The sequence below is a fragment of the Epinephelus fuscoguttatus genome, linkage group LG5 (assembly GCF_011397635.1).
Source record: "Epinephelus fuscoguttatus linkage group LG5, E.fuscoguttatus.final_Chr_v1".
NCBI classification, from domain to species: domain Eukaryota; kingdom Metazoa; phylum Chordata; class Actinopteri; order Perciformes; family Serranidae; genus Epinephelus; species Epinephelus fuscoguttatus.
In genome coordinates this window covers 20,831,672-20,848,144 of record NC_064756.1, presented here as the reverse complement: position 1 = coordinate 20,848,144, position 16,473 = coordinate 20,831,672, and the positions used below count along the sequence as shown (strand labels likewise).

The 16,473-nt window shown below is 45.1% G+C and overlaps 1 protein-coding gene across 6 annotated transcripts in view; it reads right to left on the bottom strand.

Annotated features, from left to right (window-relative positions):
• The window catches only part of kmt2a (lysine (K)-specific methyltransferase 2A), a 44,984-nt gene that overhangs the window by 16,574 nt on the left and 11,937 nt on the right, over nt 1–16,473 (bottom strand). For 3 of the 6 annotated variants that reach the window (XM_049576041.1, XM_049576042.1, XM_049576045.1), the window contains exons 3-16: nt 13,019–16,383; nt 12,211–12,388; nt 9,303–9,531; nt 8,494–9,191; nt 8,312–8,385; nt 7,938–8,174; nt 7,678–7,824; nt 5,451–5,549; nt 5,004–5,124; nt 4,673–4,786; nt 3,675–3,859; nt 3,238–3,414; nt 2,733–2,843; nt 1,733–1,806 (exon numbers count right to left, since the gene is read on the bottom strand). In XM_049576041.1, the coding sequence (XP_049431998.1) occupies nt 1,733–1,806; nt 2,733–2,843; nt 3,238–3,414; nt 3,675–3,859; nt 4,673–4,786; nt 5,004–5,124; nt 5,451–5,549; nt 7,678–7,824; nt 7,938–8,174; nt 8,312–8,385; nt 8,494–9,191; nt 9,303–9,531; nt 12,211–12,388; nt 13,019–16,383 (5,809 nt within the window). The remainder of the gene's footprint in view (nt 1–1,732; nt 1,807–2,732; nt 2,844–3,237; nt 3,415–3,674; nt 3,860–4,672; nt 4,787–5,003; nt 5,125–5,450; nt 5,550–7,677; nt 7,825–7,937; nt 8,175–8,311; nt 8,386–8,493; nt 9,192–9,302; nt 9,532–12,210; nt 12,389–13,018; nt 16,384–16,473) is intronic. The other 3 variants (XM_049576043.1, XM_049576046.1, XM_049576044.1) reach the window with 3 other exon arrangements.

The following is a 16,473-nucleotide window of genomic DNA, read 5'->3' as shown; positions in this document are numbered from 1 at the left end:
GACATCTCTACAGCCAACATCCCAAAAACTCAGCAACTCAAACCATTCCCAAAGATCATTATCACAAATACGTATTTTAAATTTTCGGGGGAACTGTCTCTTTAAGTTTGACCAAGTCTCTTCAAGGCCGAGTAACTGATGTGTTTCGAAATCTCATATTTACTAAAACAGCAGAGGCATCTAAAGAGGCATCCATCCAGTGATGGCCACAAGATCTATTTGATGGATCATTGGTTTCCTGGAGCAATGATACATAACGCAACAGTTCAAGCTGACGAGTAAACCACAATTAGACCACAGTATGTATCAAAGAGCCTTCAAGTGAAATGTGACACTGTTACGGTCTGCCTCCCACAATGCCTGGAGGACAGACAGAGTAAATGGTCTGGGAAAGCTGATATCTAAATATAAGTGAGCGGGTGACTGAGTGAGTGAGTGAGTAAGTGTGAATGAGTGTGTATTAAAAAAAATTCCAGTATGCAGAACAGTAATCATACAATTCATGTGCTGAGTGAAAGGTCAACACTGCCACATATAAAGACTGAGGTTCAGTTATTGCTTCTAATGATGTCAAATGATGCGTCTGTCATCTCTGTAAACAGCATCAATTATTCAATATGATCATTTCATTATTAATTATCAATGTAAAGACATGTGCACTAATAAATAATACTGCTGTCTTTACTGCTCACAATCTTACACAAAGAACTAACAGCTAAGAGGAGATGATATGATTGACCCTGATTGTCCAGTCAAATCAAGATAGCACATAAAAAATAAAGATGTTGACTCTTCAGTAGATATTTTAATAATCACATCACTTTTAATCTGACTGTACAGGCCTCTGGTCATCTATTACCCACTTACTTTCACCACTAAGTTGTCCAGTGGGCTCATTAAATCAGAGGAACTGCGGAATCACTTTCATTACCGCAGCTTTAAATCCTACCTGGTACCTTTAATCACAGTCACTGGCTGAGATAAAGCATGTTAAAAGAAAACCACTTCATTTATCTACCCCGCTCAGTCACTGATTCCTTAAGTTGCTTAGAGAGTCTTTCGTTTTTTGATGTTACGGCTGAGAAAGCATCGTAGCTGCAATTCCCAAAACTGAACATCACACAAAATTGTAGATTTCCTTAACCACATGTTAAGATAAAATGACACTCATATGAAATCCTGATCTTCCCCCTTCACCCATTTTACTCAGAGGTTGTTGTTACATTCAGCCCGCACGTCTTTATAAATATTAGTTCGCTGCTCTCCTCCTATATACAGATGATAGTACAGCTTGTCCCAGAGAAACCACATCTTACTCCTCATTTCAATAATTATAGACCACCACTTCTTGAAAACTGCAGTTCTTCACTGAACTCCTTTAGACTGGTTCATGTTCCAGGAGTATTAAATTTGAGTTTTCTTCTCTGTCATTACAAACATAACTCGCACTACAAGTTTGGAAAATAACAGCACATCACACACTTCTGACTACTAACACTGAGAGCTCTCGTTTTAATGTCTTGTCCAGTAGTTGTGCCTGATTTTATGGCTCTGCTTTAAGTTACAACAAAATTGTGATGCAAACTGCCAATGTAAGTAAAAAAAAAAATCTACTTAAAACACCAAATTATATCATCATCACACTGTAAAAGTGATCTAGAACCAACTAGAATGCTACGTAATCTGTACAACCTCTTAGACTGACTGTGGTGTGCTGGATATGGATACTCACTTGGCAGAAACTTTTTGCCTTTCCCAGAGCCTGGACTCTTTCACTTTGAACCACGGGAAAATTCGGTCCATTTGCTGAAACAGAAAACATTTGATGAACTTTGCATATCAGCCTGCTGAAGCTTTTGCACAGACCTGCATTTGGGGCAAGAAAATGATTTGGTGATATTGTAAGTCTACAGAAGGACCCCAGCTTAACCAAGATACTTATGACCTATAACCTACAGAGACCCCTCACTCAGGGGATGAAGGAAATATTTTTTTTCATTTCCAAAAGCATCATATATGTTTGTGAGCATGTGTGAAAATCCACTGCATCCAAAATTGCCTACTGTGCACTGTGCACACCAAGTATGTTTACCATTGTTCAACATACCTTTGTGTAAAATAAAGGTAGTTAATATCTATTTGGAAGCACTGAGCTGTATTACAACATCACATCCTGAGAGCCTCCTTACTGGTTAGAGAGGTGTAACCATGGTAACACATGCTACCAGTATTTAAAAATAATTTTAAACTATATTACACCTAGCAAAGTGAAATCTTACGTGACTTAAACTCAAGTTTTACTGACATTACAGAGGTGTCTTGGTCACTGTCTGTTATGGATGTTGTCCTCTATCCCATTGCACTATGGGATACTTATGCTGGCATACAATCAAGTGTTTGCATACTGTAATATTTCAACAGAAATAGTGTGTAATTCATATACTAGTAGTTTAATACTAAGGTTTTGGACATACTCATATTAAAAATCTCACATACTGTTTTATCCTTCTAAATAGCGTGACAGTGTGGAATTTCAGACACAGCCTGTGTGTCTCTGTAGTCATATAACTTGAGAAACAACACATAAACTGACTGATATGACCCTAAAGTGTACAATTTTCCGACTGTCATTGTGGAATTTGAGCACACTTGCGATCTGCACTGTAACTTTGTCTTGTTTTCAGCAGTGCTGAGACGACTGACATACTCCAGAGCTGATTTGAGGCTCTCACCCGAATGAAGAAAGACTTGACCATGCTGTTGGCTTTCCTGCTCTCAGGTTGGCCACCGTCGCTGTTGATGGCTGTCTGAATGATCCGCGCGATGTCATCACTGAACTCCAGCTGGGAGAGAAATGAGGAACAGACACACACATGCAGAGAGTGGCTGTTGGAACAGTGAGGTGACGATGAACACTGGTGGAAAGGTCATTGGCGTGGCTGTCTATGCTCATTTACAATTGCACAACACAGGCCTGACCATGAGATGTGGACACATATGATACTGATATCTACAACAAAGAATGCTTTGAAGCTATGATTCTTTTAAATACAGACTGCTTTGCAAGAGCCTGTGATGGCATCTAGGTTAACCTCTACCTTCCAACCCTGCATCAAATGGTCAGCCTGCATAGCTCCACCCCATCCTCTAATGAATGTACAGTAAACATACACACACATAAAGGACAAGACACTTTCATGGTCTTTTGAGACACTGCTCAAACGTTGACACACTTACCACTGAATTGTAGCGACCTTGATCCATCTTCCTCTCTACAGACTCCAGGTCTGGAGGGGAGTCACTGGGAGGTGTGGGGGTGACTTCTGTCAGGACTGGAGGATCCGGGCCCTCTGGGGAACGACGGGATGGAAGACTCTCCTCTGTCTCTGGATTCAGCTCCGGAGGCTTCACCGCCTGCCCCAAAGCCAGAGAGTTACGCAATGAAAAAAGATCTCACCATTATGCTGATTTAGCTGTGGTTGCTGCTTCAGCTGTTTGTAACTGAATATGTCTGTGTATCCATCAGTGTTTACTCTATATTCATGAGTGCAGCACTATAATAAGGTTAAGTACACCACGACCACAGGAATGAATGAAAAAGCTGATTATATTATAATTTCAAACACAGCAATTTGTACTGAAACCACAGAAGCGCAGCAGTGTGTGTGTCTGACCTGTCTGTAGCGTAACAGGTGTGAAGATGTGCGTGAGTTGAGCAGTGCAGTGAGGACATGGCGAACGCATCCCTGAAGCTCCCTCTCCAACGCCGTCCTCCACTCGGCCGGATGGCGCTCGGTACATTTGGTACACGTGTAGGCAACACTCTCTGGCAGCTTTGATAGCAGCTCGTACATTTCGTCTGGGGGACAGCGAAAGATGACAGGTCATTATTGCTCCCATTATTAGGTCTTTCAGCGTCTCGTCAGCATGACAGCACTCATGGGACGGCCTGTCAGTCAGCTGCACAGACACTGACAACTGACAAGACAATGAAGAGCAACAAGTGCTGCAGAATACTAAATAAAGCACTCTGCTTATGAAGTTAATACAGTAAACTTGTGCTTTAGACTACGTCCACACTAAATCATTTTCATTTTAAAACAAACACTATATTCATCCACAGGAGCGCTTTAGCAACATTTCAAAAACAATCTCTCTCCATACTAACATGCCTGAAAACACACATGACATGAGGCACTGGTGTAAACAGGAAACGAACTGTCAACTCTGCAGTTGGCTGCTTGGTTGCAGAAAATGCCATGGACAAAGAACAGCAATGACCAGATGTAAGATTAGAGCAAGGCTGAGCTTTACAATAGGCAAGGCCGATTGTCTTTTGTTTTCATCCGGAAAACGGTCGAGTGACAGAGGCATGACGAATCTGGAACGGACAAGTCATGACTAATAAGACCCAATCAGGAAGTGTGTGTGGGTGTCTGCGTCTTCATTTTCCAAAGTTTCTGTTTGCACCCGTCCAGACTAATGAGCAATCCACTATTATTTTCAAACTAAAACAGGGTCAGCAGCATTTTCAAAAGTCTCCATTTCAATGCACTAGAGTAGTGTGGACACTGGGCATACACATAGGAAAGGTTCTGTGTTTAAAACACAAAGGTATTAGTGTGGATGTGGCCTTAATATGGTCTTCAATCATTTTTTAAAGCCTACTGACCTGTCAGATTCTCACACTTGGCATGAACCCAATGGTTGCAACGGCCACACTCCATCATCTTGCTGTCGTAGTCATCATCATCATAGCACTTATCACACAGTGGGCAGAAGTTTCCTGAGAGAAAGGATGTAACGGGTACAGTGACCTTAGACCGCTCACATGTTATCTTTTAAATAACTGTAACCACCCTCAAGTACTTGATAAAGTCTTCAAAACAGAAGTAAGATTCTTAAGTCAGATCCTTCTCATTTAATCTCACAAAGAATGCCACCATATGTACTGACTCTTTAATAGTCAACAGTATTCTGTGTTACACATGCTTATCACTTACCTTTAGCAAAGAGTTTGGCACAGTCATGACACATGGAGAAGTCATGTGACCACTGGGCATCCCAGGACTTCCCAGGCTTAGTGGCTCCACAACTCTTACAACGCACACACTTGGTGCACACCTAAAGAGAGAGAACACATAAACCAGGCGGTGACTACATGGCAGAAACTAGCAGGCAGTTGTGTAAAGAGCAGTGGTGTGGTGGAGTGGTGTGAAAGTGACACTGTGAGAGGAGTAAAATGTTTTCATAGACACTGCCTGTGAGAGGGTCCCATGAATGTAAGTAGCACTGTCGTGAGAGACTGGAAAAATGTGTGAACAAAAGGAGAGGCTGGAGAAAAATGTGTGAGCATAATGCTAACGTTTGGTCAGTGGTGAAACTTTTACAGTTACATAAAGGTGAGAGGGGGGAGAGGAGTCTAAAGGAGGAGTGGTGCGTGTCCATACCCAGACTCTCTTCTTCTTGGTGGGTCTGGTAGGGTGGTTGGGACCCAGGCACTCCGGGTGATAGCTGTTACGGCACTTATCGCACTCTAGCAGCTGCTGCTACAATGACAGGGGCCAAGAGTGAGATAGGATTATTTAAATATCAAAAGAGGCGACATTAAAGTGTTCATGCCCAACAAACAACACAGTTCATTAGTATTATTCACCTTAAGAATGAATGAGTGATTATAGATACAAAATTATAGTGTTTTCAAAAGAGGATTGGTGTATCTAAACTTTTATGCGGAGATTTAACTACGGTGAAAAACCCACTTTATTGAGGGCCATATTCATAGTGGGTTTCATGGACCATCAGTGTACCATAGAACATCATTGCCAAAGGCATTACGATGCAGCCATAATGTGAACTATATAGAGCTTGGCAGGGTTTGTAAAGAGCCACTTAAAGAGGCAACTGCTGCAAGTTTTTCCTGTAGCTTTGGGTCAACACAATTAGCTTTACAACCAGCCATACAAGCATACTAATAATAAAAAGCCATGAACAAGTTAAGAATTGTTTCATTAATCTTTGTATTCGTCTGCTTAAGAGGAACATTAAAGGTGCTCTGTGGAGTTTTTGACCACTCGTAGCACTATAGAGCAATATGTTGTAAACGTGGATCCCAGTTTTGTTTGTTTTTATTCACTAACATCCGCATGCAGATACAAATTCCTGCTACTGGCTCCCCACTATTCCACTGATTAACAGGTGACAGTGGTGTGCAGGGATGAAGAAGATTGTTTGCAAATAAACAACCCAGGCGTCAAGCGTTTGGGAAAAATCCACTTTGCAAATGGTTTTTGAGGAAGTAAATGCACTCAAAATTTTTGTTAGATCCAAGTGGCAACACCAAAATATGAGTCTGGCAACACCAAAGTGCCAAAAACTGCAGTTCCTCTAATGGCCACTTGAGCCTGGACTTAAAAGCAGGTCAATCCTCATTGATCCCAAGTTGAAATACCCGATTTCAAAGCACAAATAAACAGCTTTGTTCGTTGTTATGGTACATGTTCTGGCTGTGTGTGCATATTAGTGCCAAGCGGCACCCTCCAAGGCTGAGAAATTAAGCCAACGTGAAAGTGCCAACAACTGCAGTTCATTGGATGGCCACTAGGGGCTGGCTCCAGAAGAGCGTAAATCTCCATAGGCCCTCACATTAAGATGCCCAGTTTAACAGCAGAAATAAACATGTTTACAGCCTGGTACAAAAAAATGGTTTTGGTTTCTATAGCTAATTTCAACATTCGTGACAACTATGCAGGGGGTGAAGGCCTTGATACAGTCCATAGGCCAGATTCACCTCTTGCTCTTTCACAGCTTCATCCTCTCGGCCATATACGGTCACTTCTGGCTCCAAAAACTCTAGATGGCCACAGCCAAAATGGCAAACTTAAGGTTACAAAATGGCAGTCCACCAACCAGTGGGTGATGTCATGGTAGCTACGTCCATAATTTCATACAGTCTAGCATCCTCAAGCATACAGAAAAAGCGTGAAAATTTTGGGTGAGCAATACTGCCTGAAACTTTGTTAGTTTACAAAAAATTCTACAGGGCACCTTTAAGTAGGACTTTTAAGATCAAGCACAGATTGTGGGAGATATTATGTATATGCAGCACTTTGAAATTCCAGTAGCCTCACCAGGAGCTGAGATTTCAGGCTCTCAATGCCATGCTCTGCTGAGGAATCAGAGAGTGCCAGAGACCTGCTGCTGTTGAGGCAGTTCTTTGGTCACAGATGAAAGCCAATCAAAGTAAAAAAATTACATAATACCCTTTAGGTAGAGATTTAATTCTAATTGCAAGATATCCATTTCTTAGCATTCAGATCATCCTTTGCTTGGTGTTAAATGACCAATAACCAACACATCTATGGAGCATGTTTACATTTACCAACAGGACAAAACAATCCTACAGGCGTTTGATTGTGTTGCTCAGACCAAATATGTTTAATCATAATCCTAAAGTGACAACCATACAAGGCTCACACCATGCACATTTTACACAGGACTTGAGTTAAATAATAAAATTATGGCAGGAAGCCAAGAAGCTGATTAAGTGCTGTCTGTTGGCAAAGCTAGCAGGCTTCTTTCTAGGGAAGATTCTCCAGCCTTTACACACTGTCACTCCACACTAAGCTGCTTTTGTGTACAGCTTTAAAATGAACAGAACTGTACTGAATAGCTTACTTTAGTTTTCTGGTGCTGGCGTCCACAGGCCTGGCAGAACCTGCATCGTCGACAACACCAGTTCTCAAACTGCTCCTGGAGAGGGCGCTCTGACTCCCCCAGGCAAAAGAGATGGAACGGTTCACAGCATACCTGGCAGAAGACAAACTATAGAGAGAAGGAGCGGGAAACAAAACAGAGAGAAAGTTAGTCCACAGCTCTGATAAAAGGACAAGAAATTTAAAGGCAAACATGTTCAAGACAATAAATGTTTTTATTACCTCGACATTGCCACTGCTTGCACATAAGAAGCAGAGCACCCGGGGCGTGACAGGCACAGAGGTGAGCAGGCTGAGGCCGCCAGCCTCCCACACCTTCTCCACATCATGGTCCCTCTTGAAATCCACTCTGATACGATGCACTCCGTCGCAGGGCGCTCTGGACTTAGCCTGGCCCCTAGTCGAGGGAGTGCTTAGCCAGTTTAAAGTACTGCTGCTGGGGGGTTTAGTGGTCAGCGGCTTCTCGTGTTCATCGGACAACAGGAGAGTGACAGAGAAGAAAATAAACGCAATGTTCACAGTGAGCATTAAAGGTTTAATGAGAATTACGTGGAAATGAAAAAATAAAAGGCAACAGGGTAAAGACTTCTTCCTACCTTGTCTTTTGGTCTCTGTTTAGGAGAATGAGGAACAGAGCGAGAAGTTGGCTTCTTCAACTGTTTTGATTCAACTATGAAAAAGAGACAGGACATGACATTCAAATAAGAGTAAAAATAAATATAAGCTATACATTTGTTAAAACTTTAATAGATGACAAAAAGTGTGACTAGTTACATACCTGTATCTGAAATAGTTGTAGTTGAGCTCGGCTGTTGTGATGAGTGCTGCTGGGGCTTTTTCTTGGGCTCGCTCAGAGAAATCTTGGGTGAAGCATCTTTTTTTGAAGGTGCCTGACTGGTAAGAGGCCGTTGCTGCTGTTGTGATAGTTGATGTGATTGTGTGGACTGGGAGGGGGAATTCTGGGCTGAAGATGACGGGGAGGAAGACGATGAGGATGAAGAAGATGATGAAGTGGAAGAGGAGGATGACGAGGACGAGGAGGAAGAGGTTGGTACAGACTGTTGTGGTTTGTGTCCCTTCTTACTGGTGCCGCTGCTTGTGACTGAGGGCTGTTTGGTGTCTGGTGTCTGAGCTGGGGACTGACTCTGGGCCGTGACTGTGCTGGGCGCCTGAGGAGGTTCAACTGGGGCAGGGGAAGATGCGAGGGCGGGAGATGATTGCTTTGATGATGACTGCTGTCTTGACTTCTCCTCTCCCAATTTGAGCGGAGGAGTTTCGCTCTTTTTGCGGGGAGGCTCCTCCTTTGGTGGTGCAGGAGCGGTTTTGGTACCAGACTCTGAGATCGGTCCTTTTACCGGATTGACAGCCTCCTTCTTCTCAGACAACTTGTTCTTTTTCTTGTCTTTCTTGCCTTTGCCTTGCTTCTGAAGAAACATCTTTGAGGGCATCCACTGCAAGTTCTGACACTTCCTCATCCTGAAGACAGTGACAAAATTCAACCTTTAATTTCTTAAAAATTCCATTAGAAATTAATTTGTCATGAATGTTATTCAAGACTTAAGACAAACAACACGAAATTAGACTCACTTGCAGCATTGCTTTTTTATGTTTCGTCCTCCAAATTTAGGCTTGTCAAGACAGTTGGTACAGACACCACAATCTTCTGGAACTTGGCAGCCTGAGCATTGGCCACAGCGTCGCGACCGACGCCCCTTCTTGGGAGGAGCTTCTTGAACGGCCTTTTGCCTTGTCTCCCGTGGCTTTATGGGAGGTGACTGAGGCTCTGCCTCCTCGGAACCTGCTACTGATGACTTATCTGTGGGAAGAGATAGATCATAGGTACTGATTATTGATACACAGTAGTGCAAGATCTCATTGACTCAAGGGATTTAAGTCACTGAAAAGTTTTTGGGTCTAGTCAGGAAAAGCAAGTATGTCTTTTGCAGATTGTTCTTAAACACATTTAAGCATTACAAATGTACAATATGGGAGAAAAAACTGAAATGATTCAGCCAGTAATTTTAAATGTAAATGTTGGAGGCCCATAGTATACATGTATTGCCTTAAATGTTTGCACTCAAGTCTCAAATATTTTCAACATTCTCCGCTAGCATACCCTGTTTCCACTGCACAATGGACAGCTCAAGATTAGGCTTAATCTAAATTAAAAGAATACTTCACCCACAAACTGGTCATATATATACTAATCTATGTGTTATAGTACCTTGAATTCATGAAGAAAATATTGTTTTTCTTGTATGCCTCCCGGGAAAATGGCAAATATATTGATTTGTTGATTGACTGGGGTCCACAACAGCAAAGCTATATCAAAACATCAGTTCTCTTTCATAGCATTCTTTTTGTGTCTCACATTGGGAACGCCTACAGCATGACCTCATCAGAAGCTCTAATTGCATTCTGCCAGCCAGTATTGGCTGGAATCAAGAACATCAGTGTCAGGGAGGGTGGAGACCCTCCCCCTATAAAAGGGCCTGACAGTACACTACCAGTCATTCAAAAACCTCTTCTTACCACAAGAAGTTCCAAACTTTCTCCCTTGAGCAAACTTTCTATCCGGGACCTAACTTAACTGCCCACCAACTCAAGCGAAAAATTCGGTCACTGGGCGCTTTGTTCACAGTCTGTTCAGTTGTTCGAGGTGTACTGCCCAGACTAGCCTGTCACCAAACAGTGATCTGAGCTGCTACAAATTTCTCCTCTGCGAATGTAAGGATGGCCTTACAATCTAACTCTGCATTTATGCCTAAGGTGTTGGGGTCATGTTCTCCAATTGACCTTGTGTCCTTCTAACCCCCACCATTCTCCTCAAATGAGCATAAGGGAGTACATATGTTGTGTCCTGTGCAGGCTTTAAGCATCTACATAGCAAAAGTGACCAGTTTTATGTGTCTTGGGCAAAGAACCACTTGGGGATGCCAATCTCAAGGTAGTTGCTCTCACACTGGATTGTTGGGGCTATTGCTTTAGCTTATGGCTCCAATGGTCTGCAGCCACCAGAGGGGCTGTGTGCACAATCTACCACGTGTTTTACCACTTTGTGGGCCCTTTTCAGAGGGATCTCCATTCAGAAGATTTGCGCCGCAGCAGTTAGGCCTCCCCACACAATCTCGCCAGGTTCTACAGGTTACAGCCCCTACATTTTCCCATTCAGTGTTAAGTGTGGTTAAGCCTCGGTAACATTCAAGCCATTTGACCACATAGTAACATCTGCCCAGCAATCCGGGAGTCAGTACTTCCCAATGTAGGACACAAAACGAATGCTATGAAAAAGAACTTTAGGTTACCTGCGTAACCTCGGTTCTCTGAGTGTCTCATCAGACCACCCTCCTTGCTCATTCGTAGTGAGAAAGAGGTATGCCTTTTTTAAATGACTAGCAGCGTAGTAGCAAGCCCTTTTATGGGGGAGGGTCTCTACCCTCCCTGACACTGACACTTCTGACAGCTTCTGATGAGGTCAAGCTATAGAAGTTCAATGTCATACACTCAGAACCGGGGTTACGCAAGTAACCTAAAGTTTGCAAACTCTCACATATCTCGCTTAGTATAATCCAAGTCTCATTTATCCAGTCGTATACAGGTATTTTCAATAAAAAAACACTACTATTTAACCTTAACTAAAAGTGAAACTCATCTATGCTCTCTTGAATGCCAGACTCTGATATTAGAGAAAATACATGCGTTTGGGAAGTATTGAGCATATGACTGTATAAATGAGACCTGGATTATACTGCATGAGTTGTATGAAAGTTTTTAAACACATCTTTTGATATAGTTTTGCTGTTATGGTTTGGGTTAGACATGATCCCCACCTGATCAAGAAATCACAAATACTATAATGTAAGATGTCCAGGAGCTTGTCTGAAAGATGTGTCACAGATGTGCTCAGATTAAACGACCAAGCAAATATGGGAATGATATAACTGAGCTATTGATATGTCACTGACATCATCGTTGTCCTCTGGCCTTGCAACAATTTCACATGTTCCAACATGGCATGAAAGCAGTCAGATTAACAGGAACGGTGCAGCCAAACTCTGCTCGTTACATTGCCACTTCACTTTGTACTTGTGCTCTCATTGATGACTGGATTTCTCTGCCCTTGTGATTAGTCTGTCCTCACTGCATGCTGCAGAACTTTTTTTTAGGACTCACACATATTGTGTCATAAATAAATGCTCAACTCAGACTGTTCTGTAAGTAAACGTATACAAACACACCACCCTACATTACATACTTAATATCTTAAGTATGCCGAGCAGGACTGTTTACCAAGCCCCCACTCAGAATAGGCTTGTGTTAAATGGCCTGGTAATCCTAATAATGTCTAGTTTTTTCAGCTTTATGAAATTTATTGATTCTTATACCATGTTATTTTCCTGTACTGCTATCATTAAAATTGTTGAGCCAAGTGTGACAGCCAAGAGGTTGTAATCCACATACAGGTCACATGAGAGGTAAGATGAGTGTGCCTCACCATCATTCCCCATGGAAGATAGGATCTTCTCTCTCTCCTCCCAGGGCAAGGCACTAAGTGTGGGCATGTCGTCAGGGAACACTGCCCGATTACGGCCAAGAGCCACAGCTGCACGACGACATACATGCTTGATGCGTGGACCACGGACTGAGGCCTCTGACGAGTCACTCTCTTGACCCTGCTCCCAGGCACACATCACCACAAAAAAAATGAAACAGACATTTGAAGAGCATGCTTAAATACACAGTCAGTCATGCACCACCACAAATGTTCAATGCAACACGCTGACATTTTAGGATGTTGCTTAAGTGAGGTTAATTCATTTTACTTGTTAAGAATTGTTCATGAAATCAAATGTAACTCATATCTCTGCACAATGTTCAATAATAATAAGGATGATAATTAGGAGGAGGCGGAGGAGGAGTGTCAGTGCTAGAGGTTGGACTGAGACTATGAGTTCAACTGAGACAGCGAATTTTTATCTTCTTGAAAACATGCAACGACTGCCTGTAACCATAGTATGTTTAGATTAACAGCAGAAGAACAGAGTATATTCTGGAAAATACTTTAAAAAGTACAGCCCGTGCTGCTTACTGCATAATGTATGAGGCTAACAGAATTCCCCTTGAGTGACAAGTGACAATCTCTGTGGGACTTTCCTATTATCAAGTTTCACTTTGAGTACAAACACAGATTTCTATTTATAGCAAACATTCATAGCATCATGAAAAGTCACTTCCTTGTGGCTATGTGACGAGAATAAGAGAAGCTAACTATGACGGCAAGACATGAACAAAAAAAAACTGACCTGGCCCTTCGTCTGCTCTGCAGGCTTCAGCTTACTCTTCTTTATCTCAAAGAGCTGGGCTTTGGCCTTCTTCAGTAGTCCAACTACCCGCTTGTCGGTCACAGGCTGTTTCTCTGCTTGTGCCAACATTGATCCAAGAGAGGGGACAGGGAGCTGTTGTCTGCCTGGCTGCCCTGGAAGGCTTGCTGCCTGCTGGCTAGGAGCGCTTTGTTTCTCTTTCTCCTTCTCCCCATCCTCCATCTCTGCTCCTTTCTCAGAGGGTCTGCCTTTCTTTGATAGACGTCCTTTAGCGATGGACATGGGAACAGTGGAATGGGGCCCACGTACCTCTGAGGAAGCTGTTTCAGAAACGTTGTCAACTGACGTTGATTTTTTTCTCCCTGGAGCCTTTTTTGGAGCAATAGATAAAAGAGCATCTTCCGAGTCCCTCCCATCCACAGTAAACAGGCTGGAAGGTGCACTAGGGGAGCCATCTGGTGTAGAAACCTTACTTCTTTTCTCCATATCCTTCCTACCTTCCCTCTTGTTTTCCTTCTCTTTGTCTCGGTTTTTCTCAGAGTCTCTTTCTTTTTCCTTTGGAGTGGATTCCTGGGGAGCTGACAAGCTTTTCTCTTTACCTCCTTTCCCAGCTCCTCGCCCTGTGTCCTGGGCACTGGAAGGAAAGAGAGGGAAAAGTGGGGGAGAAGTGGATGATGTAGTTGACAAAGGAGGTGGATTTCCAGCAGCTCCTCTCCTGCTATCAGGTGTCCCTTGTGGAGCCAGACCCATGGATACGGTGGAGAAGGTGCTGAAAGGAGCAGGAGTTAAGGCACTAGTGGCGAGTGGACTTGGGGAAACCCCGGGCAAAGAGCTGGGGTTACTACAGGAGACAGAGCCTGTTAGCACAGACATCTCAGAGGAGCTTTTCCCCACAGACATGGGGCCTCCTATTTGGCTGCTGCGTCTGGTCATCGAGTGGGAAGGAGACCGTGGATGGCCACGTATTGTTCCCGAGACCAGTCGTCTCCTGCGCCGTGAGGTTCTGCTGGAGCTAGAGGACGTCTGGTGCGGGGAGAGAGAGCCGGGGCTGCTTCCAGAAGATGACTGCAGGGTAACAGACTCAAATATCCGAGAGTGGGCCTCGCTGGGTGTAAACCGTGGAGCACGAAGCAACGGGCTGCGCTTGTGGAGTGGTGCATCGAAGCGTGATGAAGAGGGATGTTGGTGGTGGGTGTGTGAGTGAAGAGGGGCAAATAGACGAGTCCCTGTTCCTGCTCCACTGCCTGGTGCAGGGAATGCCACTGGAGCAGCTCCCCCTGCTCCACCAACACCCTGGGGCAACAGCCCCACATCTTCAGGTGTGAGGGGGGGAGGACGAAAGTTGTCAAATATGGGCTTGCGAATGAGGCCCTCCTTGGCATATTTAGCTGAGGAAAAGTACTGGTGTTCAGGGTGGGACAGGGATGTCCAGCGGAAGGTGGGCTCTCTCAGAATTGAGCGGCTTCGTTTGTCTGACAAGCTGGACAGCACTGATGGTCCAGACAGGAATGGAGGGATGGGGTGAGTCATCCAGGGTGACTGTGAGTGGTGTTCACTGATAGCAGCTGTATTGGAGGAAGCTGATTGGGGAGGCTGTGGAGGTGTGAGGAGTGGGGGAGGTGGAGGTGAAGAAGAGGAGGAGGCCGTGGATGAAGCTTGCTGGGAATTTATCAGCACTCCTGTTGGTGGGCTGATGATAGGTTTTTTAGCCCCAGAGCTGTGAGTGTCTCTAACCCTCTGGCTCTGACTTCCCCTGCCGACCCCCTGTCCTCTCCGGCCTCTTCGACTCCTCTCTGTCAACACATGCTCCGGCTCTGGCTCAGAGGGAGGAGAGGGAGGCCGTGAGCTGTGTAACAGGTTGGCCTCCCTCTCTCCCTGTGAGGACGGAGAGTGATCCTCTGGCTCTGACAAGGCCTGTGTGGCCTCAGAAGCCTGGGAGTCGCATGATGAGTCATCCAGGCTGGGGCTGCTGGACCTGGAAGACTCTGCAGAGGAGAGCTGGGAGGAATGCTGCGACACAGCACTTGAGCCGCAAGACGCCGCGCTGCTGCTAAATCGCCCATTCGCGGCATTGTTGGTGTTGCTGTTGAGCAGACTGGCGGCTGTTGATGGAGCACTGGGGACAGGGGCAGGAGGTGGAGGAGGGGGGAGGGAGTCAATTGGAGCTGCAGTGCTGGTAACAGCAGGTGTAGAGGAGACCAGTACAGGAGAAGGGGAAGAGGAGGTGGTGGAGGTTGGTTGGGCAGATGTGGAGACAGATATTGGGGCTGTTTCTAACCGTGCGATCTTCATATGGGGTGGCGGGGTTCCAAAGTTGCCCTCATCTTCAATGAAGCGCTTGGGGGTTTTGATGATGCGCAGGGAGACAGTGCTGACCACAGGCATGATAAACTGCCTTATGTTCTTCAGTTGGGTCTTCCTGATGCCAGCTTCAATGGCTCCTGCCCCATTACCCCCGATGGCTACAGCTTCCTTCTCCAGTCGCTTCTGCGCTCCTTTCTTAGCGCGCTGCAGCAGCTGTTTAGCGATGGTTGCATCAGTGCGTTTAGAAGAGGGGACAATCCTGACAGGTTTTCTATGGCGAGGGCTTTTTCTGAGGCCCACTGTCCTACCTGTCTTGGAAGGAGATGGGGAGGCAGGTGGATTGGAAGAGTCCTGATCCTCAGCACCATCCACATTCCTCAGCACTGGCTGCTGAGGAGTGTGTGGTTCTGTGCCTCTATCCCCACCTCTGGCTCTAAAGACTTTATGTTTCCCTTCCCCACATTCAATGGAGGTAGACAGCTGTGCAGCAGCAGCAGCAGCAGCAGCTGCCGCCTCAGCTTTGAGACGCTCAGCTGAGGGCGGTCGCCCACGTCTGCGTCTGGGTACACCAGGCAAAGTCTTGAGCCGTGACTTGAGAGGGGCTAGCTTAGTTGCTCTTAGCCTCTTCAGGTTGGTAACTTTGGATTCACCCCGCCCACCTTTGGGAAGCTTTGCCTCTGTGTCATGTGCCTGAGCAGAGCCCAGTGGTGTCCGCTTGGCGCCCTTTCTGTCCTTGTCCTCCTCTGTGTCCATGCCCAACTCAGACCCAGCCTGCCTACTGTCCTCCCCTGCTGCATGGCTAGCTGTACTCCAAGCTTTCTTGCTACTTGAAGACGGGGGTCGACCTCTTCTCTTTTCCCCAGTGCCTGGCGGCCTCCCAGGTAGCCTTTTCACCTTCTCAGCTGGCCTTTCAGGGCCCTCAGGTTTCGCCTGTGTTGGGGAGGGAAGGGAAGAGGGGGAAGGTAGACTTGCAGCAGCTTTCTGGGCAGTCAGGGCTCGTGGGGGACGGCCTCTTGGCTTCTTCTCCTGTACAGGTGGGCCTGCTGATAGAACCACAGAACAAATCAGAGGACAGTTAATTAGCATGGTAGCACTAGATGAGGACAACCTGTACAGGCATAAGCATCTCAAGA